The sequence below is a fragment of the Triticum urartu genome, chromosome 3 (assembly GCF_003073215.2).
Source record: "Triticum urartu cultivar G1812 chromosome 3, Tu2.1, whole genome shotgun sequence".
Taxonomy (NCBI): Eukaryota; Viridiplantae; Streptophyta; class Magnoliopsida; order Poales; family Poaceae; genus Triticum; species Triticum urartu.
In genome coordinates, this window is record NC_053024.1 from 586,207,768 (window position 1) to 586,232,546 (window position 24,779).

Below are 24,779 nucleotides of genomic sequence, written 5' to 3' on the forward strand. Positions count from 1 at the left end.
ACACAAAACGTCGCTCAATCACCATAGTAGAGACCATTTCGGCGTTCAAAGAGAAATGAGTTCAGTAGAAGAAGATGACCGGCACATATGGAGTTTCTAAATCACGAAAAATTACATGCAGATAGAGAACCAAGCAAAGTTTCTTGCAAAAAAAATCAGTTTTTTAAATGTTTTTTATTTTACTGTTCATACGATGTGCATATGAGTTCAGGATTAGAAACACATTCCATGATCGACTCTCTTGAACTACTAAACAGGCAACAAAACTTGGTGGAAGATCCCGCATGTATGTACAAAACAGAGGATGCAAACACAGAGCGCGATTTGAACTCCACTATCCTATTAATACCATCTCCACTTTGTATATACACACACGGAACAGCGACAGTACAGTAAGCGGAAGATGCACAAGGCGGTACATGTACGTGCCGTCGACGAGCGGTAAAGCCTGACCGTGACCGAAGCTAAGCAGACCACCAACGTCAAAAAAATATCTCTCTCTCACAGTCACACAGACAGACGCGGTCACGGCCAGGATACTTTCTACTGTACTCCAAGCGAAACAATCCTATCTGCGGGCCCACCACGGATGGCGCCCACCCGTCCACGTCGGTCACGCGGCGATGACCACCTCGACGGCCGCGGCGTCGGCGCTCCCGGGCCGCCCGCCGCTGCGCCCGGCGGCGGCCGCGCCGCTGAGCACCGAGTCCCGGCAGGTGGGGCAGGAGTCGTGCGAGACGAGCCAGGTGTCGACGCAGCGGACGTGGAACTCGTGGCCGCAGCGCGGCAGCACGCGCACCTTCTCGCCGTCCTCGAACTCGCCGAGGCAGATGGCGCAGACGTCGTCCGCCGGCGCGGCGCCGCCCCCGCCCGCGGCCGCGCACGCGCCGTACACCTCGATGGGGAGGCTCCTGAGCGTGCGCTTCTTGAGCCCGCCCCGCCCGCCCGCCGACGCCGCCGACGCCGCGCCGTCCAGCTCCCCGCCGCCCGACGCCTCCAGCGACGCGCGCCGCGCCCACCGGATGACGTACCGCGCGAGGGAGTTGAGCCCCAGCGCGAAGAGCAGGGCGAAGAGCAGCGCGGCGAGGATGATGACCATGTTGGTGTCGAAGCTGGCGTCGCCGCCGCCGCCGCTGCTGAGCGCGCGCTGCGCGCCGTTCTCGGCGCTCGACGGCGCCTGCGAGCCCGTCTGGCCCATGTACCAGCTCATGGACCGGGTGTGCGCGCCCATCGCCTCCCTTGCCGCGGCAATTATGCGCCGGAGGTATGGGCACCAGTCGCTCGCTTGTAGAAGGACGTGGACGTAGGAGCGGCTGCTATAATGTGGCCGCGGGCCTGCGCGCGCTGCACGCACTTTATATACCAGCTCGCACCCGTTTCGGTTCGCAAAAGTTGAAGCTCGTATGAGTGAGCGAAGGACCGCTTTCTTGTCTGGATTTCGATCGGATAGATAGATATCGCTGGGGGCGATGGAAAATCAAGCCGTGGTGATGGGCCGGGAAATGGCCAGGGGACTTTATATAAAGATCTGAGCTGGACGAGGAGGAGGAGCGGCTGCCCGATCGCCGGCTGCCGGAGGGGGTTGGGTTGCGGGTCACACTGTGAGGTGGGTCCTCCAAAATGATCGCGCACGCCTTGGCCGGAGAAATATCTGGCCAGCTTTGCCGGTGCCACGCACACGCACTCGTTGGTTGTACGGTTGTGCTGCCTCGGTTGGTGCAAAACTACAAATGGGATGGCCACGCGCGTGCGCGCTGATGCAAACCTGCCTTCTTTTGTGTTGGACGATAGAATAGAATAGCCAGCAGCTGGAAGGAGGGGCTCCATGGATTTTGTTGGATTTGGATCTCACACACGGCTAAAGGGGGAGCAGGGCACGTTGCCGTAGCACGGAGGTGCGTAGGGGTTGCTTTGCAGGTTCTAGCGAGGGCAGGCACAATGCATAGCCTCAAGGTGATGCCTCGCATGCCATGTAGGATCGGATATGATGTAAAATGGGTTCGGATAGAGAAGCGGAATCCTCTTCAAAAGGCGGGTGCTTGAAAAGAAAAAGTGTGGTCCGGCGACCAAAGCTGAAAAGATTGGAGTGAAAAGTCTTGGCTCTTCTCTAAATCTCAGCACAAAATAAAAGCCGATCTGAAACAATTCAAAAACAGCCTTGGCAAAGAGTTTGCAGACCTAAGCAGCTCGAAGGCCTGGGAGTGATTGATCTGCACAAGCATGGAATCGCCATGAGATTATGGTGGGAGTGGCTCAGAAGGACTGACGTGGATCGACCCCGGCAAGGCCTAAATCTAATCCCTGATCGACACGTGCTGGAAGTCTTCAACGGTCTTGTGAAGTGGCAGACCGGAGATGGGGCGAAGGCTCTGTTTTGGATGGATCGCTGGGTCAATGGAACAAGAATTGCGGAGCTTGCACCAAAGATTGTGGCCAAGGTGAAAACCCAGATAATAAACAGGAGGCGGGTCTGCGAGGGGACGCTAGCTCACGCGTGGACTAGTGACATTCAGGGCGAGCTCAACACGAAGGAGATGTATCAATTCCTTCAGCTTTGGAAAGTACTCATTGAGATACAGCTAGTACCAGACGTGGAGGACAAAGCGATCTGGGCTTGGAGTGCGACCGGAAACTACACATTCGCTTCTGCTTACAAAATGCTTTGTCAGGGAGGAATATGTTCCCAGTCGGGTTCTGCTATATGAAAGTGTTGGGCTCCGCTTAATTGCAAAATCTTCATGTGGCTTGCGGTCCAATGCAGGCTTTGGACATCGGATAGGAGGCAAAGGCATGGTCTGCAAGAACAAACCTCACCTTGCTTCTTCTGTGACCAGGACGAAGACACGGTGGATCACTTGTTACTTCGATGCGTATTCTCTAGACAGGTCTAGCATCTTTATTTTCTCATAGGAGGTATCGATCAGGCTCTCACGCCTTCCACTCAAGCTACCTTGCCAGATTGGTGGGAGGCGGCTCAGAAGAGGATTCCAAAGAAAGAACGGAAATGTTTCAACTCCTTGATCACGCTAACCTGTTGGACGATCTGGAAACAAAGAAATGCAAGGGTTTTTAGAGGAAACAACAATCGGGATGCTTGGAGCACTATGGACACAGTTTTCCAAGAGCTCAAGCTATGGTTCAGGGCAGGAGGGACGGGAGTTGCTAGATATTGCGAGGAGTAGCGTATTAGGTTTGGAGTGGAGTTTTGGTGGTGTGCACTATCTGTTAGTGTGCATCACGGCTCTGTAATCTTCTTGTAAATACTTCTCTCTTCTATAAAGCTAAGGTACGTGTCGGTGTCAAAATCGGCGGATCTTGGGTAGGGGGTCCCGAACTGTGCGTCTAGGATCGATGGTAACAAGAGGCAGGGAACACAAAGTTTTACCCAGGTTCGGGCCCTCTTGATGGAGGTAAAACCCTACGTCCTGCTCGATTAATATTGATGATATGGGTAGTACAAGAGTTGATCTACCACGAGATCAGAGAGGCTAAACCCTAGAAGGTAGCCTATGATATGATTGTTGATGTGTATATATGATCTATCGACTAGCCTGGCCCTGGTTTATATAATGCACCAGCGGCCTAGGTTAACAAGAGTCCTAGCCGAATACGCCGGTGGGGAGAAGTCCTTGTCTTGATCGCCAAGTCTTGTGGAATCTTCCTTGTATGCGGCAGTTGTCCGAACTGGCCCATGAGTATACGGCCACAGGGGTCCTCGGTCCAATCTATCAGATCGGGAGATGACGTGTTGAGTACCCCCTAGTCCAGGACACCGTCAGTACGTCTTTGGTGTACTCTCGCAAAAAAAGAAACAATTAAAAAACTGACCTTTTTGCACAACGGTCTGGGCTAGGGCGTCATGGTGAGATAGCATGGCACCCTCTTGATGTTGTGATAGCTATGTCTAATGAGGGTAGGGTATCGTGCTGTCGAATGTATTCGGTGCACCCGCACTTATGGTGCTATCGGTGCACCGGATGCCATAGAATATTTTAAAAAATCTGGAAAAAAAATCTAGCACGTTAATACAACATCAATGTATGATGTTACAAAATTCCGTATAAAAATTTGAGATATTTTTGAGATACAAAAATGACAAATTTGAAATCACTTTGATAATGGGCCAAATCTAAAGCCCAAGTTATGTTATGTACTATTCAATGTTGAATTTGTCATTTTTGTTTTTTGATTTATGTTTCGAATTTTGACATGAAATTTTATGAAAACCTACATTAATGATGTGTGAGTGTGCTAAAAAAATTTCACAATATTTTAAACATTTTAACAGCACAATGTGAGTTCGGTGCACCGGTAGCACCACAAACTCCGGTGCACCAGATATTTTCCCATCTAGCATGACCCTCCAGGCCAAGACGTCATGGTATCTACAATGGCATCCTAGCGTCAGGCATCATGAAAAAGAATCATTTTATGAAATATTTTTATTTGCGGTTTATGTTGTGCTGAAGTTTTTAAAAAGAATCAAACCTGTCCACTTTCACCAGGTTCTACGTGGAGTTCCTTTTGATTGATTAGGTTGATGCTAACTAGTATCACATTTACCTGGTTCACTTTGTCTAGTACTATATACCACTTTTTGTTAGATAGAGAGAAAAAAGAGGACTAGCAATTGATAATTCAAAATGGTGTCCGGGCTTATCTGATGAACAGTAAAAACAACATTAATTTTTTTTTAAAAAAAATCCAATTTTTGTCATCCAAGATGCTCCAATGATTTTTGTCCGTTCAGAATTTCAGGGTAGCTAGACATTTGAGGAGGTCATGGCAAAAAAGACAAAATTGACTCTAAACAATGTTTTTTTAATGTTTCTCAAACACCCAGAATTTATCTTTTTGCCATGAGCTCCTCGAACATCCAAAATTCACAATTTTTGAATGGATATCACGCACTATAGCATCTTGCATGCATGAAAAAAGATTTTAAATTTTATTTTAAAAAAATTCATGATTTTACTGTTCATCACTAGGCTCATCTAAGCCCTGGTGCAGATTATGAAGGAAATATGCCCTAGAGGCAATAATAATGTTATTATTTTATTTCCTTATATCATGATAAATGTTTATTATTCATGCTAGAATTGTATTATCCGGAAACAGAATACTTGTGTGAATACATAGACAAACCAAACGTCACTAGTATGCCTCTACTTGACTATCTCGTTAATCGAAGATGGTTATGTTTCCTAACCATAGACATATGTTGTCATTTGATTAATGGGATCACATCATTAGGAGAATGATGTGATTGACATGACCCATTCCATTAGCTTAGCACCCGATCGTTTAATATGTTGCTATTGCTTTCTTCATGACTTATACATGTTCCTATGACTATGAGATTATGCAACTCCCGTTTGCCGGAGGAACACTTTGTGTGCTACCAAACGTCACAACTAACTGGGTGATTATAAAGGAGCTCTACAGGTGTCTCCAAAGGTACATGTTGGGTTGGCGTATTCCAAGATTAGGATTTTTCACTCCGATTGTCAGAGAGGTATCTCTGGGCCATCTCGGTAATGCACATCACATAAGCCTTGCAAGCATTACAACTAATGAGTTAGTTGCAAGATGATGTATTACGAAACGAGTAAAGAGACTTGCCGGTAACGAGATTGAACTAGGTATTGAGATACCGACGATCGAATCTCGGGCAAGTAACATACCGATGACAAAGGGAACAACGTATGTTGTTATGCGGTCTGACCGATAAAGATCTTCGTAGAATATGTGGGAGCCAATATGAGCATCCAGGTTCCGCTATTGGTTATTGACCGGAGACGTGTCTCGGTCATGTCTACATTGTTCTCGAACCCGTAGGGTCCGCACGCTTAAGGTTTTGATGACAGTTATATTATGAGTTTATGCATTTTGATGTACCGAAGTTTGTTCGGAGTCCCGGATGTGATCACGGACATGACGAGGAGTCTAGAAATGGTCGAGACATAAAGATTGATATATTGGAAGCCTATATTTAGATATCGGAAGTGTTCCGGGTGAAATCGGGATTTTACCGGAGTACCGGGAGGTTACCGGAACCCCCCGGGAGGTATATGGGCCTTAGTGGGCTTTAGTGGAAGAGAGGAGAGGTGGCCAGGGCTGGGCCGCGCGCCCCTCCCCCCCTAGTCCGAATAGGACAAGGAGAGGGGGGCGGCGCCCCCTTCCTTCTCTCTCTCCTCTTTCCCCCTCCCGAATCCTATTCCAACTAGGAAAGGGGGGAATCCTGGCGCGCCCTCCTCCTGGCCGGCCGCACCTTCCCCTGCTCCTTTATATACGGGGGCAGGGGGCACCCCTAGACACACAAGTTGATCCACGTGATCATATTCTTAGCCGTGTGCGGTGCCCCCTTCCACCATAATCCTCGATAATATTGTAGCGGTGCTTAGGCGAAGCCCTGCGACGGTAGTACATCAAGATCGTCACCACACCGTCGTGCTGACGGAACTCTTCCCCGACACTTTGCTGGATCGGAGTCCGGGGATCGTCATCAAGCTGAGCGTGTGCTAGAACTCGGAGGTGCCGTAGTTTTGGTGCTTGATCGGTCGGGCTGTGAAGACGTACGACTACATCAACCGCGTTGTGCTAACGCTTCCGCTGTCGGTCTACAAGGGTACGTAGATCACACTCTCCCCTCTCGTTGATATGCATCACCATGATCTTGCGTGTGCGTAGGAATTTTTTTGAAATTACTACGTTCCTCAACAGATTAGTTGTGTCCGGACTAGCTCTGCTACCTTGTAGAAATTCATAGACATGTTTGATGCAAGTGTCTCATCCATTTTGAGCTGTCTTAATCAATTAATATAGACATGTAACAAATCCACTAGAGGCAATTACTACAAAATTAGTTTTACAACTTGATGTATAAGGAAACTAACAATCTATCTAACTAGTTCGGTTCATCTGCTCGGAACACAACCACATGGATATGAATGCACTTGAAAAACTATAATATTCTAGTGTTTTCTTATGCATAAATGCTCCAAAATTCACCTGGAGTGTCTTGGAGTCTCAAGGTGTGGATCCTTTGCTCTGGTCTGGCCAGACCTGGCGATGCCAATGACCGTGAGGACTGCTAACTTCCTTGGAGGCATCATTGTTCAATGGCCTTTGCTCCTTTTTCCGTGCTCTTGGGAAAACCATAGTTCCAGGTATTCCTAGAATGGGCGACGATGACACTACAACTTGTAACACAGCCCTTATTTTCGCGAATAAACGTGGTGTGTGCCATTGCATTGATAGAAGAAAAGCATAGAACAAAGTTTTGGTTGCCAAGCCACATACACTCGAAGGTGTGGAAGTGAACCTATGGAGCATAGGGAGGCGAATGCTCGGCCCTAAGACTAGAAATCCAGTCTACTTACATCAAATATCATACATGGCCCTTTGGCACCGTAGAAGACCATCCCCACACTTTGTCTTGGATGGAGGACACGAGGTCGGGGAGGGAGGGCCGCTTGTCGTCGAAGATGCAGGTGTTGTGATGCTTCCGTATCATCCAAGCACAAAGAGGGACGATGGATGCGAAGACTTTGTGTAGGCTGGGAGGGCAAGACATCATCGCTCCCACCCACCATTCGTAGAGAGGTAGAGTTGATCTAGTGGCAAGGTGGTGAAGCGGACCAAAGCCAGAATTTGGTGCCAGACATGTCGGAAGAATACGCAACCAACCAGGAGATGGTGGAAACACGGTCCTTCTCGAAGGGACCGTCTTGGTGTATGAGATATGTCGATGTTTGCTACGGGGATATCGGGGTGGTAGCGCTAGATTAGTTGGTGTGGTTTCTTTTTCAAGAACTATGATGGTGTCGAGTGGACTTGGGTCGTGGTTGGGTTTTAATCGTTTTTTGGAGCTTCCGATGGGCTCTCATGCCTTATCGTGCTTTTGTGGTTAGAGCTACAGAGGGGTAGGCGCAAGCTAACCATTTTTTCTCCTACAATGTTCGTCATTTGAGTCCAACCTGTTTGTTCACCGACACGGCTGATCGATTGTTAGGCATGTGCCGACATAGTTCCCGACTTCTGTTGCAACGGGGGATTCGACAATGGTTGTCCATGGTGAAGTTAAATCCTTTGGTTCGAGCAGAAGTGATGACGATGGTGTTGGTTGACAATATTGATGGTGGTTTTTTTTTTATTCTCTACGATGTGTATGGACTTCATTTAGGTAGTAAGGTCAGCGGATGTTGTCCTATACAACCATGTTCGCTAACTAAGATAGCAACTTTGCTCTTAATTAATTAGAAATACAAGACTTTTTGCCTTGTTTCTGTTTTTAAGAACGGAAAGAGAGCAAAGTTCATCAACAGAATTAGGCTAGTCATAGTGGAAAATGTCAGTTAAACTAGTAACAAGCATATATTATTAGTCTATGTTACTATTTTCGTGCGGATAGTAACAGATGTATGGTATCATGCAAGCTTTTATTTATTTAGATGTAGATTCATTTTGTATTAGAGTGCGTTATGTTACGGTAACATATTATATTACCACAAACACCTCTCTCCTTACTAACTCTTTACCACATAATCAAACTTGTCTTCAGATGTGTTATGTGTTTTTTTCCGGAAAAACCCCCGATCTTTTTGAATATATTGGAGCTTTATCCGCAAAAAAATCCATATAACACATCTGAAGATGAATATTTTTTCGTAAACACATCTCCCACCGCATCTAATTTTTCATAACAAGACCTTTGTTGCAAAAATTACAACAACATCCCCGATCACATCATGCACTAACACGGTCGTCTTTCATTGCCGCTGTTTCGCAACAACGTTGTTGTTGCAAAACTTTGGAGTGGACGTGGACATACGGCGTGGTGATGTAGTTACTACTAGCGCTGGTGGTGCTAGGACATCGGTGTGGTTGATGGCACTCCAGGATCTCACCGGATCCGGTCGCCGGGAGGACCTACAAGCGGCGGCGCCTACAGACAGCGGTGCTCGACAACAACAACCTACTAGCGGCGACTCTCGGTGATGATGACCTACGGGCAGGGACGCTTGGCTCGGCTGCTGGTCGCGAGTACTTGGTCTGTAACAAACTATTTGTTTTGGTCAAGTGAGACAAGGGGCGAGTTGCAAAAACTATACTTGGATACAGATTGCTTATGAGTCACTCGATCAAAATCGAATCCGACGGCTACAGAGGTGGTTGACGGGCGCACAAACATCCGCCGGTTGAGCGATAGCGTTTCCCAAATTATCACTTACTTCTCGCTTAATTTGTTCATCGTGATGAGTGTACAGCGGACGTCTGCGTTATACCGTTTCCCAAATCAACCCATTCGCATCTCTGAAGCTAAACGTAACCGGGGTCTGCCGTTTTCTCTCGGCAGCTTTTACATGTACCGTCGTGCAGTTCAGTTAGCCGGAAGGTTCAGATAAGTGCGCATGCATCACTGCATCAGCTCCTGACACCGCGCGGATCTTCAGCAATGTTAGAATAATCTATCCCGTCTCCCATGAGATGCACTAACAAAAGCCCCCTTTATTCACCTACCAATATGCCGGTGACAGATCATGTGTACGGGTTGGATACTTTGCTCGATGCAGAGCACACGAATCGCATCCTTATCTCTTAGTTAACTCCGGATGTCACACTCCTAACACGTAGGAGTAAAGTGGCAATACAAAATGATGAAGCGAAACACTTAAATAATCCTTGGTAGTGCTCAAGCCTGCATGCAGGAACGCATGTCCCAGGTTACAGAACAGCATGTAAAATCAGTGACAAGATCAGCAGCCTTGTCATATGCGGATTACAAGTAATATTGTGTTCTATAAGAAAACGAAGTTGGAGATAACTAATGCCACATCATGAAAGGGAAGATCCATGCATGAACCTGATTAATTTGTTAGATCTCATCAGAAAGTAAAAAAAGAAAAAAAAGCTTGCATATGCTTGCACAGACGGTTCTCCGAGCACCACTTGTTGGTGCTGATATTATTGAGCGTATTGCCTGATAAAAAAGAACATACAATGTTGTACTCTCTCGGTTTGAACTAAAATCATGACAAGTATTTTGAAACGGAGAAAGTAACATTTTTCCATGTAATTTCATAGGCATATATTTCTTCCACCAGTTTGCCTCCTCTACCCCAACATAGCTTAACCAGGATATTTTGGAATGAATGCATGTACGTCGTTTAAAATGGTATCATCGATCGTTGTCCATTCTACAAGCATGATGTAAGATGAAGTTTGTCGTCGTTAGACTCTAAACAACTTCAATGAGCCGACTTATCCAAGTTCTTAACTTGAGATTCAACTCATCGATGAAGTAAGCATCATAAATATCTTCTGATCTACGCATAGATTAGTTGTTGGTTTAGGATACGATCCCACGGCAAATCCATAGAATATCATGCCATTTACCGTACTCACGTCATCCCAAGCTATCAAGCACCTGTTAGTTCTACATCAGATTTTGTTTTTGATTTGATTTTTAATCTAGTCAAACCTTGCTAAATATACAAGGTAATGATGGCCACATGCCACAATTAAAAGTTGTTTGTTTACTAGCAACTTTTTGTTGGCAAACCTGGTAAACTTGTTTGTGACCCAAACCATCATATTACAGACTCCAGCTTGCAAAAACCTAACACTGTAAAATAAATAAATCATGTTGGACAATGATAAGTATGGGAAAAAAATACTCGCTAAGCAGCTTAGTGGACTCGGTTCGGTAGTGCTCGGATTACAATCAAATATCTCAAAATAAAAAAGTGTTTTTGTGATATGAAATTATCCTTTGGCTCCACTACAACCGACATACCTTAAATTCAAAGCAAGCTTGCTAACTATCGTTGGGGCTCGAATTGAACCCTTCATCCTATGCAATTCACATTTCTGAAATGCCACACACCACATTACTAAGTGTATGAGTGTTTAGACATACTCTTGAATATATAAATATCAACATCATTTTGTTTTCATAAAGGTATCACATATCTAATGGTCTCACTTCAATTTGCCCAAAATAGTTAGATTTTATATTGTTGGATATGTGTCGGATATATGTAGGCGTTGTTTGATAACTGGGATAGAATTAGCGTAGGACTAGTTGAGTCAATCAGGTTAATCTGGGACTAACATGTAAATGTACCTGGCAAAACGAAACTAGATTGGACTAAGATGGTAGGCTAGACACCACTCACGAGAGGCACGGTCTGGATGCCCTTGAGAGGGATTATTGGCACATGGTGTGTGGTCCAGATGTTGTCGGATGGCCTCGGTGGATTTTGGCGTCGGTGTAGTATGTAGATTTAGTACATATATGGAAGAGTACATGTAATCATGCCTCAGTGATTTAGGGGTCACGCTCAATCTTGTACACAAATCTTAGTGTTGTTGTTGTGATTGCATGTCCTAGTATAATCAAAGATGCCTCTTATTTTTAACATCAACTACATATTAATTGGTGATGGTAGAGAAGTTTGATTACACACTTTAAACATAGTGTGATCTTGTAACCAAGTGCATCCCGGAACATCAATTGCAAGACAATTTCTGATAAATTAGAGGAGTAAAGCTGTAAAGCATTGCAATTTTTGCAAAACAACTAGCATTGACATGCATCCCGGAACATCGAAACAACCTCTAGCCAAAAAACCTTTTTACCTCTTTTAAAATGCTATGAAAACTTGGTCTAGAACTAGCAAAAAACTAGAGCCATCTCACCATCAAGGATATAATTATGATCACAATAAAACAGAGTACTTCCAGAATACCACATGCATTCTCTGAATTTCGACAAGCTTTCTAATGTCTCGAGTAACTCATAACATCTAGCTACCATTCTCATTTCCGATATTTCGTTTAGAGAAAAGGCATATGCTCGCTTTATAACAGAAGGGCCCCTTTTCACACAAAAATTATAACAGAAAGGGGAGAGAACCTAGCTTGCACTTTCTAGATACCCTAGTCTGTTCAGCCTCCGAACTTTGTACAAATTAAGGCTCACTTTGTTTAAGAAATGATGCTCATACTTGGCACTCAATTCCTATTTTAAGAACGCATCACTCAATGTACATATGCTCTGATTTCACAAATGATGTGAGACCGTGGGAAAGAAAATACTCTCTAGAATAGATAAGTGCGCTTGTGCTCTTTTACCGTACTTGTCTGACATGGATTGTGGTTTTCAACCAGCCTATCAACTTTGTGTAACTGACAGTGTGTGATCCTTTTCTCTTTCACAAAAGATTGTGTGATGCTGGCAGCTTGGCCTTGGTGGCATTGTTAATGTGGCTGTGCAAGATATTTAACTTCAAATAAAAAGGACTAAATGAGATATTTAAGATGGCTCCACACAGTTTGGACTGTTCTGAAATGGGTTTTAGTTTTCAATTAGACTAGCAACTCTGTGTACTTGATAGTGTGCGATCTTTTTCCCTTTCACAAAAGATTGTATGATGCTGGCAGCTTGGCCTTGGTGGCATTGTTAATGTGGTTCTGCAAGATATTTTAACTTCGAATAAAAAAGACTATGCGAGATATTTAAGATGGCCCCGCGCAGTTTGGACTCTTTAAACCTTTACCCAAAGGTGCAAGTCCTGATGCTTGCATTTTTCCTCGATTTATTTCATGATTTCTGACGATGCGTGTTCAGTGAGAGAAGACATTCCCGTCAACTACAAGGCGCCTACGTGGACTTCATAAAATCTCAAGCTGATATGTCGGCTCAGTCTCTCGAAAGTGCTCATAGTGATAAGGTGTGTGTGGGTTCATACGGTGAGTATATGCGTGTATATATGTGTGTGTGTGTGTGTGTGTGTGTGTGTGTGTGTGTGTGTGAGCTCTTATGTCTATTTTGTGTTCAGAAAAAAAAACTTTACCCAAAGGCAAAGCTAAAAACGTCCCGAGACGGGTCCCATACTCACCCCAGTGGGATTACGTGCACCAAGCACGCTACAAAATGTGGCAAAAGGCACAAATTTGACCTTAGATCGAAAATATTTCACGAACTAAACTGTTTTTAAAAGTATTTCATCCGGCTGACTTTTAATGTGCAACGCCTGACAGTAAGGCGCTGCACTCTACTGTGCAACGCCTAACACTTAGGCGCCACACTGTGCAGCGCTTAGCTCTAAGGAGTTGCACTACACTGTGCAGCGTCTAGCTGTAAGGAGTTACACAGTAGAGTGCAGCGCCTTATTGTCGGGCGCTACACAAAAAGATCAGCAGTGTGAAATACTTTTAAGAACAGTTTAGTTTGTGAAATACTTTCGCTTTGAGGTCAAATTTGTTAATTTTGCCATAAAATGTGAAAATTCGGGAGCAGTGGGGACTTCGAAGGATGCAACCAATCCATGTTTACGACATATGAACCGACACGGGTTCAAAACCTCGTACCTCAGCCGGTGAAGTTGGTATAAAGCACAATTATTTTGCTATACTTTTGTTGCACAACTTGCCCGGCCACTTGGGTGTGGATAAAGAACTTTTATTTTAGATCTCTGCCTTAACACAACAAAGAACATATCGACATGTGCAGAAAAGATTGATATCTGTGTAATTCTGCTTTAGTCTTGAACGGGCAAAGATTGTTATATGTCTTGTACTGTCTTAGTGTCAAAAAAAGGTAATATTTACGGATCTCTATATAAAATAAATGACATAGAATTTAGATGTACAATACTTAGTGCACATCGTGATATGATTTAGCAAAACTGTAACATTTACTGTGATCTCTGCTGATCAACTCTCGATATATCGTATGTCCAATTTCCATATCTAAGACGATGCTAAAAATGTGCGGATATACTCAACTAAGAGCATCTACAGCCGGACATAGCAAATATGACCCCTTAAATGCTCGAGCACGCATCCGGTTAGTGACCGGGCGTGTCCGTTTTAAGCCCATATTTGTCCGTCCACGCAGCCACACCCCTTATTTTCTTCCTCATATGCCCGGTCATTTACATGTGATTGGTGAAGATGAAGAGAGAGAAAGAAAAGAATGAATAAAGAAAGACAAAAGATGGTCTAAAGCCACGTCCTACGTGGCGGACCAGGCGCGCCCGGACGCGTTTGCGAGCCCTTATATCCTCCCTATATTTGGATTAGACGTGAGGGTTCGCGGATAACCCAAACATATAGGGATGATACGAGGGATTCGATTAGGTCAGTTTTTTTCTTCTTTCTTCTGTCAGATCATTGATCGGTCGCGTCCACGGGCGTATGAGAGATGGTTCGAGACATCCGGTTGTAGATGTTGTAAACGGAATGAGATCCAGTACGATGAACAGTACAGTGACTAACCCCCCTTCTCCACACCGTCAAAGCCAGAATCAACGGCCAGATCTGCATGCACAGTGGTAGTTCTACAGTGTTCGGTTTACAATACCCCACCTACAGTGTTCGGTCTACAGTCTCCCGTACAGTGTTCTGCGCTACAGTATTTGATCTGAGCCGCCCCCTTGATCCAACGGCTGGCTGGTCGCCAGTTACGCCGTGCCTTGCTGTGGGCAAGGCACTAGATCTCTGTCCGCTGTAAACATGGCATCTGATCAGTGAAGATCCGGCCAGATTTGACTGGGCCGTAGCGACGGTCAAGAGAGCGAAGATAACGAGAGACGGAGAACAATCGGCAGGCAGGTTTTGCCCTGTCTGACAAGGACACGTTGGCATCGCCAACTAACAAAAGCGCAAAAAGGAACGAGTCTTCATTCCATGGATGAAATCCACTAACTCCACGATGGGAACTACGAGCTTGTTCAAAGATCACGCTCAGGTCCTGCTCGCCGTAGAATATTCTGCACGAACGGGAGCGCGCCGCACTTCCGGCGAATATAATCTTTGTCAGTTAACTTTGGCTTGGGATAGATATCGCACTCGTAATGGGCACAAGGATGCTCAACTTGCTGCATCTAATCAGTTTGGATTAGAGGTAATCAACCGGATCTCGACCGGACGATTGCGGCCTGTGGATCGGGTGGACGTCTTATTCTCAGCTGTGATGTGCTGAGAGACCTCACATCGAGCTCGTGAATGGATGATAGATGCATCGGTCTTCCCCGCCCAATCAATCAGTCGTGCCTAAACTTATCCCCTCAAAAGCTCCCCGTCTCTTCAAAACCATAGGCCGCCACCATGCATGCACGACGTTGTTTGTTTTCCTTGTTGGCCGTCGGCCGACGGCGCTTTCCTCTGTTTAGGTCGCCTGACGGACACCCATATTCATTTTCGCGTTTGGGTCGACGCTTGCGTTCAACGCCGGCCCAATTTATTTTTAAGGTCTCGTGAAAACAAAACACTACCGCCAACATTTAAAAAAATAAGAATGTTAATTAAACATTAGTGCCGGTCATAAAGGCCGGCGAGAGTCCATGGGTCCACTTTTACATTAAATAAAACTAAAACTACGAGGAGGCGCGCTGCCCTAGGTGTCCTCGTCGGGGCTGGTGAGGTCGATGAGCGTCGGCGCCGGGCCAGCCCAGGGGAACGCCGTCGACCAAGCTCTAGCGACGTCGTGCGCCGGCGCCTGTACCGTCGTCGGTAGCTGCCTCCGGCGCCGCACCTCCTGGCGCGTCGGAGGCAGAGGAGAAGGAGTAGCGCGTCAGTAGCTGCATCCGGCGCCGCACCTCCTCCGCGTGCGCCCGCGTCAATGGCGCGCCGTCGGCACTAGGATCCTCTCCGGATCGAAGTGCCAGTCGTTGGCAGCGTCACGTCGGGGTAGGGGAGGGGGACGCGGTGCTCCCACTGCCATTTTGCCTGGTGCACTAGGACGACGATGCGCTGCCTCAGTCGGCGGGAAGACGACGACGGAGGCGGGGGGGGGGGGAGGGGGGGGGGGGGGGGGGGGGGGGGGGGGGGGGGGGGGGGGGGGGGAGCGCGCGGGAAGGGCCGGTGATCGCCTTGCACTTTCCCTTGTCGGAGAAGAGGCCCATTGCGGTGGCTAGGGTTTGCTAGGCTTTGTCGCCAGCGGGGGAGCACAAGGGTGGCGAGATGGCGACGGGGCGTCTCGAAGCGGATGAGGACGGCACCCTACTGCACGCTCGGACTAAAAAAGTCCGGCTGCCGTCACTGATGCGTGGGCCCGCGGTGGGCGGTTGTCATTAATAAAGCTGACCGCAGTAGTTGGACGGCCGTCAGATGAGGACACGACGGACGACAAGACGGCGCGCGGCGAGTCTGCGCCGACATATTTCGGCTGCAAATGAATCCCCACGGACGCGTTTTGGGAATAAATCGACGCGTTGGATCAACATTTTTATCTACGGTGATCTAAGCGAACGGCAACGGACGAAATGGGTACCTGTTGTTGTTGCTCTTGGTACGCTGCACCGCAAGTTATCGCCATGCCCCTTTCGTGTTTCTCCAGAGATTCTTTCTTCCGCCAAGAACAAACCGGCAGAGCTCACTGCTCACCTCACCTCCCCCTCACCTCCCCTGTGGCCGGTCTCGGAGTAGGGGTAGGATTCGTCATGGACGAGGAGGTTGGCCCTTGTGGGCGGGCATAGCCAATCAGGTGAGGTGACGACGGCGCTACTCTACTCCACCAGTGGAGTGCGCGATGCGACAAAGCATCGCAGCGTTGGCCCAGACGGCCAGACCGAGCACCGCGAAAGAAAATGATCAGAGCATGGGAGATCGGACCCCGCTGTTCAGCGCCTAGCGCGCCTATTGGCCCGGCCTACTAACCCCGCTGGCTGATATTTGTTGATCGTGGCATGGAGTGGGCTACCAGACTGGTTTTTGAGTCCGGCTTTCTCCTAAAAACCAGCTACTGCAGCAATTTTAAAAAAAGTTCAAGAAATTTAATAAATGTTCATGATTTATACAAAAAAACATCTAATTCACTAAAAATTCACGGAATAAAAAAATGTTCAGAAGTTCAAAAACATTCATGAATTCATAAATTTTCAGACTAGCGAATTAAATAATTTTTGTGATTTTTTATAAATAATCGTGTATTTTTTTAAATATTCTAAACATAAAATTTTATTCATGATTTTTTACAAAAATGAAACATAAAAAATGAAAAAACTGGAAGAAAAACCAACAGCAAAGAGAAAGAGAAAAGAAAAACCTCTTGAGGAAAGCCTTACTAAAACCAGTGGAAGAATGACACGGGAATATATACCGATTCTGCGCGAGCCCTCCTGGAGGTGCCAAAGGGCTTGCCTTTTAAAAAAAAAACAAAGGGCGTGCCTTTTTTTGACAATCTGTAAAACCTTTATTAAATCTTAATATTCATAGGGATATAGACTAAATCGAGCAAAGCAGAAAGCCACACATGGCGCCCAAAAGGAAGGGAAGAAGCTGCTTTCGCGAGGGAATGAGCTTCCTCATTGTGTTCCTGCGTCTCGTGAATGACCTTGAGTGCTCGAAAATCTTCACGGCGATGATTAATATCTCGAAGAATGGTAGCATAGCGACCTGAAGTTGCCGTTTCAATGGCTGTCACAACTTTAATGCAGTCAGAGGCAATACATATGGAGTCTACATGTAAATCAGCAGCAAGGACCAAAGCCTCGTTAATAGCATGTGCTTTAGTGTCGCCGGATCGATGAGGCCGTCCGAAAACGATCGCGGAGGCGCGAAGATACTGGCCTTGTTTATTCCTGCAGACCACTGCTGCCGCGCCTCGGTTCCCAGTTCTGGAGACGGCGCCGTCGGTGTTGATTTTGGCTTCGTACTCAACCGGAGCTAGCCAACTACTTCCTCCATTCGAAAATACTTGACTTTCATTTGTTCAAAAATAAATATATCTACTATGTACTAAAACGTGTTTAGATATATCTATATTTTGACAAATAAAAGGTATGTATTGTGGAACGGAAGGAGTAGTACTTTGCAGAGCAGTCGCATAAATGCATGTCCCTGGACCTTACATGCGTACCCCTCGGTGCTGCATGTATGTCCATGTGTGTGTTGGCGGGATGTAGAGGCACCAGCTCCAATTCTTCCAAGAATTTTGTGACAAAGCATGATGCACTGTAGGGGCTCTGGAATTGGTCATCGTGTGAGAACCAAGACCCGTGTGAGATCCGTCGGAGGGAGTGTGACCAAAAGGGCGTGCCTACGTCTCGCGTTCAGCGAATCAAGCTTCCGACTCGCTGAAGTGACGCGAGCATATAGGCCGGCCTAGTTTACGGTAATACACTGCCTCATTTTCTTTTTCTATTTTTTTCACGTTTGTATTATATTTTTGATTCCAATTTTTTACTTTTGTTTACAATTTATAATATTATAAACTTATATAATAAGAACATATTTACATTTTTTTAAATGTTAATCGTGCACTTGAAAAATGTTGAATGTGTATACAAAAAATGTTGAGCATGTATGAAAAAATGATGAAATCTTTTGATCATGTATATAAAAATATTAATCAAGCATTTGAAGAAATGTTGAACAAGTATTGAAAAAATGTTAACCAAGCATTAGGAAACGTTAAATGTGTATATAAAACATGTTGACCATGCATTAAATAAATGATGATTTTCTTACCATTGTATATAAATTTTTTAATCAAGCATTTGAGAAAAATGTTGAACGGGTTTAAAATAATATTTATCAAGCATTTGAAAAAAGTTAAATGTGTATAGAAAAAATGTTGACCATCCATTCAAAAAACGTTAATCTTGCATTTGAGAAAATGTTGATAAATCATTTAAACAATGTTAAATGTGCATTGCAAAAATGTTAACCATGTATTAGAAAAATGTTAATCAAGTATTTGAAACATGTTAATCAGGAATTTGGAAAATGTTAAAAGTGTGTATCAGAATTCTTTTGACTATGCATTCAAAAAATATGTTAATCAAGCATTTGAAAAATGCTAAAAAAACCTTTATAGAAAAATGTGATTATGTATTAAAAAAAGTTAAATTTATATTGGAAAAATGTTTAAAATGTATTAGGGAAATGCTGTTTACATATACAATAAATGTAGAATGAAAAACCAAAAGAAACAAATAAAACCAGAATGAAAGAAAATAAACCAAAAGAAAAAGGTAATGAAATATTAAACTGAATAAACAATTGGAAAAAATTGAAAAACCAATAAAACAGGGAATAAAAAGAAAAGAAACAAAATAAAACGAACAAAAAACTGAAGACAACCGAATAAAATTGATGAAAATGTAGAAAGAAAAGAAAAGAAAACAGAAAATAAGAACCAGAAACTAGTGTAAAACCTGCTTCTAGGTTGCGCCCACGTTATCTAACATGAATTTGATGTTCGCTCAGTGACTATCAAAGTGTCAAAGCAACGAGGAAGTCCCAGGTTCGATCCCCCCTGCGCTCCCTTTTTTACTCAATTTTTCAAAAATAAAATATCGCTAGTGAACTTCCTATTTGATGCCCGAAGGCGCCAAATAGATGGTCTGGCGCATAGGGCAACCTACGTTATGTGCCGGCTCATGTGTCTTAGGTAATTTTCCTTATACCTGATTTTACTTTCTGTTTATTTAAACATGAGTTTAGGACCTCGAATATGGAGGCTCACAATTTCACTAAGCATGCCATTATATTAGGGGAGGGCCGCCAATCTCGCTAAGCATGCACTGATATTAGGGGAGGGCCGCCATACTTGGTTAGGTCATCCCGGTGACCACTTGTTCGTCCCAGTTTCTGTGGTGATGGAGTAATAAAGCTTGCGAGTTTGCCGCAAAAAGAGTATGTTGTCTTTAACTTTTACTCAATTTTTCAAAAATAAAATATCGCTAGTGAACTTCCTATTTGATGCCCGAAGGCGCCAAATAGATGGTCTGGCGCATAGGGCAACCTACGTTATGTGCCGGCTCATGTGTCTCAGGTAATTTTCCCTATACCTGGTTTTACTTTCTGTTTATTTAAACATGAGTTTAGGACCTCGAATATGGAGGCTCACAATCTCACTAAGCATGCCATTATATTAGGGGAGGGCCGCCAATCTCGCTAAGCATGCACTGATATTAGGGGAGGGCCGCCATACTTGGTTAGGTCATCCCGGTGACCACTTGTTCGTCCCAGTTTCTGTGGTGATGGAGTAATAAAGCTTGCGAGTTTGCCGCAAAAAAAGTATGTTGTCTTTAACTTTTCTGTTCCTTCTTGTTATTGCTATTTGTTTGTGATTTTTGTTCTGTAATATTTTGGTTTCCTGTTTCGGTTCTTTTTCTTTGGGTTGAAGGTTTGGTCTACAAAGCTTTTTTTTCTAATCCTTAAACACCAGATGGTGTCATCCTGTTTGGCATTTGCTTGTGTGCAGTTAGCAATTAAACATTTAATTGTATGTGTACCTAGCAATGCATCGGTTTGCATGCCATTAATGACTTCATAGTGACATCTTTGCATATTTCTTGCACCGAAATGGGCCGTGCTATAGTGCTAAAAATCTAACGTTTGCCCATTATAATGTCAGTTTCACCTTCTTTTTTTCCAAGTTCTGCACACCAAGGGACTCAAGCCAGCCGGCCAATGTTCATTCGTGCTCACTACAGGAGTTCAGGTATATATAAAATCAAGACAAAAGAACCCAAGGGCACAGATATTTAACGAGGATAATTTATAGATAAAGCACGCACATTACATAGACACGAACGTAGTACGACGCACACAATATCAGTTCACCACTCTGCTCTGCTCGTGGAACCTACCGGCACCCAGGCCACAACACCATGAACTGCATGCGGATAATTAACTCGATCGACCCTAAACCACACACGACGACTAGGTAGAACGACACGGATCTGGTCGCCAAGGCCTAGCTAAGCTTCAGTACTAGTAGCAGCAATTTATTCTCCAGACATGGGACTCCTCACACGGCAGACGTACGTCGACAGACACACGGGCCAGGGCGCTTCAGTTCGTTCAGTGGATCCTGCACGCAGACGAAGAAGAGAGCTCATGCATGTCAAAACTGCAAGATTTATCCAAGGAGAGATGGAAACATGTAGAGTACGTAGTATATATGTATGCATGGGCTTTGTGGAGACGTACGAGTTGCAGTCGACGCTAGGGCTGATCTTGTAGGGGAGGGCGACGTTGCACTTGGAGGGGAGCGCGGCGGCGCGGGTGATGTAGGGCCCGCCGGAGGCGCCGTTGGCGACGTTCTTGAGGCAGCCGCAGATGGTGCGGCGGTCGGGGCTGTTGTTGGCCTCGGCCAGCAGGTTCTGGATGCCGGTGCAGCAGCCCCGGGCCGGCGACCCGCCCTGCTGCACGTACTGCAGGCACGGCATCAGCGTGCTGTACACCGTGGAGCAGGATATGGCGTGCACCGTCGCCGGCGGCGCCACCAGCATCGCCGCGAGCACCATCGCCAGCACCAGTGCCGCGCCCCTCGTAGCCGCCATGCCGACTGGACTGAAGTGAGCTACGCCGCTAGATTAGCTTGTGAGTGGATGAGTGTAGTGTGAGTGCCGCTGGCTTGAGTGTGTGTGTGGGTGGAGAGAGTGAGGGCTCTAGCAGGGTTTATATACAGGGGAGGGGAGAGACCGAAGCTAGTAGGATTGCTTTACTTCTGCTGGGGTGGTTGTGGGTTGAGGGTGCATTTAGGAGGTGAGTTAAGAGCGCGGCTGGTAGATGGTCGTGTGGTTACCGGTTAGTCTCTGCCTCTTTGGACTCGAGTGTAGGAGGGGTGTCCCGGTGAGATTCTTGGTTTCTACTTACATGACATTTTTACTTTTGAAACTGTTTACTTTTATATACTCGTTCTGAAGCTGGATTGGTGCTGGACTTTGTGATTTGCAGTATCGTTTGAGTAATGAGCTTTTTTCCCGCGAGGCTTTGAGGAGGCGTGCATGGGTGGTTATAGACGGTTTCTTTTTTCCTCCAATTTGGTTTTGCTTAGGTGTTAATTTCCAATCTGGATCGGCACCTATATGAATAAAAGACGGATCATATGCACCCTAATTAACATTTTAAAATAGGTAACAGGTGAAATAATATCATGTTCAAACTCTACACATTTTTCTAATAAAATCCATATATAACATGTTAAATGTAGAGTTACAGTTAAAGATATGGATACTTTTAATAAGTGAAATATGACTTCAAACTCGACTATAGGTTAATTAACAGAAACATTAGGGGGGGGGGGTATGCAAAAACAGAAAATCTAACTTAAAACTGGACCACATGTTGATTAAGAAAAACAGAAGAGGGTTTTCTGCAAAAGCAAAAATTTGCATAAAGGCTGGACTACATGCTCATTCTCGAATAATGCAAGTTTTTTTTTGCAAAACATGTGATAGTAGAAGCTCACATGCTTCCGGGGATCCTAGGTCCCATGATCGCCGATCCAATGGACATGATCAAGAGGACACAATTTCCCATGGTAAATGTTGAAAAATGTGTGATCGCCCCGTCCGTCGCCCCCTCGCGTCGCCTTCCCTGGGCGACGCCAGGGGCTCCAAACCCTAGTGCCCCCAAGCCCCTCCCTTCTCCTCTCCTGCCGCCGGCCAAGTCCGCGGTGGCGGCGGGCCCAACGCCAGAGCGCTAGGGCGGGTGGTGTGCTGCGAGATCTCCCGGAGGCGGCAATGGCGACTCCGGTGTTGGATCTGAAGGAAATATGCCCTAGAGGCAATAATAAAGTTGTTATTTATATTTCCTTATATCATGATAAATGTTTATTATTCATGCTAGAATTGTATTAACCAGAAACTTGATACATGTGTGGATACATAGACAAAACACCGTGTCCCTAGTAAGCCTCTACTAGACTAGCTCGTTAATCAAAGATGATTAAGTTTTCTAACCATGGACATGTGTTGTCATTTGATGAACGAGATGACATCATTAGGAGAATGATGTGATGGACAAGACCCATCCGTTAGCTTAGCATATTGATCGTTCAGTTTTATTGCTATTGCTTTCTTCATGTCAAATACATATTCCTTCGACTATGAGATTATGCAACTCCCGGATACCGAAGAAATACCTTGTGTGATATCAAACGTCACAATGTAACTGGGTGATTATAAAGATGCTCTACAGGTATCTCCGAAGGTGTTTGTTGGGTTGGCATATATCAAGATTAGGATTTGTCGCTCCGAGTATCAGAGAGGTATCTCTGGGCCCTCTCGGTAATACACATCATGATAAGCCTTGCAAGCAATGTGACCAATGAGTTAGTTACGGGATGATTTATTACGGAACGGGTAAAGAGACTTGTCGGTAACGAGATTGAACTAGGTATGAAGATACCGACGATCGAATCTCGGGCAACTAACATACCGATGACAGAGGAAATAACGTATGTTGTCATTACGGTATGACCGATAAAGATCTTCGTAGAATATGTGGGAACCAATATGAGCATTCAGGTTCCGCTGTTGTTTATTGACCGGAGAGGTGTCTCGGTCATGTCTACATAGTTCTCGAACCCGTAGGGTCCGCACGCTTAACGTTCGATGACGATTTTGTATGAGATTTGGTGACCGAATGTTGTTCGGAGTCCTGAATGAGATCACGGACATGATGAGGAGTCTTGAAATGATCGAGAGGTAAAGATTCATATATTGGACAATAGTATTTGGACACCAAAAATGTTCCAGGGGTACCGGGTACGTATCGGGTCACCGAAAGGGGTTCCGGGCAACCCCCGACAAGCTATATGGGCCTAATGGGCCAAGAGAGGAACATACCAGCCGCAAAGTGGATGGTGCGCCCCCTATAGACCGAATAGGAGGAGAAGGAAAGGAAGGGAAGGGAGAAGGACAAGGGAGGATTCGACCTCCCCCTTTCCTTCCCCTCCCCCTCTCTTTCCTTCCCCCTCCGACACTTATGGAAGGGGGGAGGCCGACTTGTGGGAGGCGCCCAAGTAGGATTACTCCTACTTGGGGCACCCCTTGCAGCCCCTCTCCCTCTCCCACCTATATATATGTGGGGGGGACACCGCTAGAACACACAACATTGATTCCTAACCGTGTGCGGCACCCGGCTCCACAGTTTACGCCTCCGGTCATATTGTCATAGTGCTTAGGCGAAGCCCTACATGGATCACTTCACCATCACCGTCGTGCTGATGAAACTCTCTCTCGACACTTTGTTGGATCAAGAGTTCGAGGGACGTCATCAAGCTGAACGTGTGCAGAACTCGGAGGTGTCGTACGTTCGGTGCTTGATTGGTCGGAACGAGAAGAAGTTCGACTACATCAACTGCGTTGTCAAACGCTTTCGTTTTCGGTCTACGAGGGTACGTAGACACACTCTCCCCCTCTCGTTGCTATGCATCTCCTAGATAGATCTTGCGTGAGCGTAAGATAATTTTTAAATTGCATGCCACGTTACCCAACAGGATCCGCGAGCAGCAGGTAGGGCGGTGGCCCTTGCCTGTGCGGCGGCAGCCAGATCCATGGCTAGCATGGTGCTCTTCCCCTCGGTGGAGTTCGTGCCTGGAGATGGGTGGCGATGGAAGCCACGGATCTGGCGTCCCGTCCAGGTCCGCCCCGGCGTGGTTTTTTCCAACCGACGGTGCGTGGAGGGACCGATGAGGGTCGGCTGGAGGATCCCTACCGGCATGCCGACGGCGGCTTTCGTCTTCACGGCGAGGATCCGTACGGTTCCAACCAGCTGCAAGATAAGGGGGCGCGACTTCCGGTGAACATCGCGCCGATTGCGGTCATGACGGACGATGGCGGCATCTGTGATGTTGTTCCCTTCTCGAGGCATCATTGTTACAGTTCATGTCACCCCACTCGTGATGCTCCGGGGGAAACCTCGGATCTGGGTTGAATCGGATGATGATGGCATCTTCGACGTCGTTATCACTCCTGGGGGCATCGTTTTGGAGTAAGTGCTGGCTGAAGGGGACAAGAGGAGGAGCG

At 45.9% G+C, this 24,779-nt stretch overlaps 2 protein-coding genes across 2 annotated transcripts; both read right to left on the reverse strand.

Annotated features, from left to right (window-relative positions):
* Positions 1–323: 323 nt before the first annotated feature.
* On the reverse strand, positions 324–1,486 carry LOC125545160 (RING-H2 finger protein ATL74-like). Its single transcript, XM_048709035.1, has one exon. It carries the CDS (start codon positions 1,229–1,231, stop codon positions 614–616), a length of 618 nt encoding a protein of 205 aa, XP_048564992.1. The 5' UTR covers positions 1,232–1,486; the 3' UTR covers positions 324–613.
* Positions 1,487–20,499: 19,013 nt separating this feature from the next.
* Positions 20,500–21,408, reverse strand: LOC125548765 (non-specific lipid-transfer protein 2B-like). The gene is made up of 2 exons (XM_048712310.1): positions 20,953–21,408; positions 20,500–20,833 (listed from the first exon to the last, which is right to left on the reverse strand). Exons 1-2 carry the CDS (start codon positions 21,303–21,305, stop codon positions 20,824–20,826), a joined length of 363 nt encoding a protein of 120 aa, XP_048568267.1. The 5' UTR covers positions 21,306–21,408; the 3' UTR covers positions 20,500–20,823.
* Positions 21,409–24,779: the final 3,371 nt, after the last annotated feature.

Coding starts and splice junctions, on each gene's coding strand:
- LOC125545160 (XM_048709035.1), bottom strand. CDS start 1,231: ATGGGCGCGCACACCCGGTCCATGAGCTGGTACATGGGCCAGACGGGC.
- LOC125548765 (XM_048712310.1), bottom strand. CDS start 21,305: ATGGCGGCTACGAGGGGCGCGGCACTGGTGCTGGCGATGGTGCTCGCG.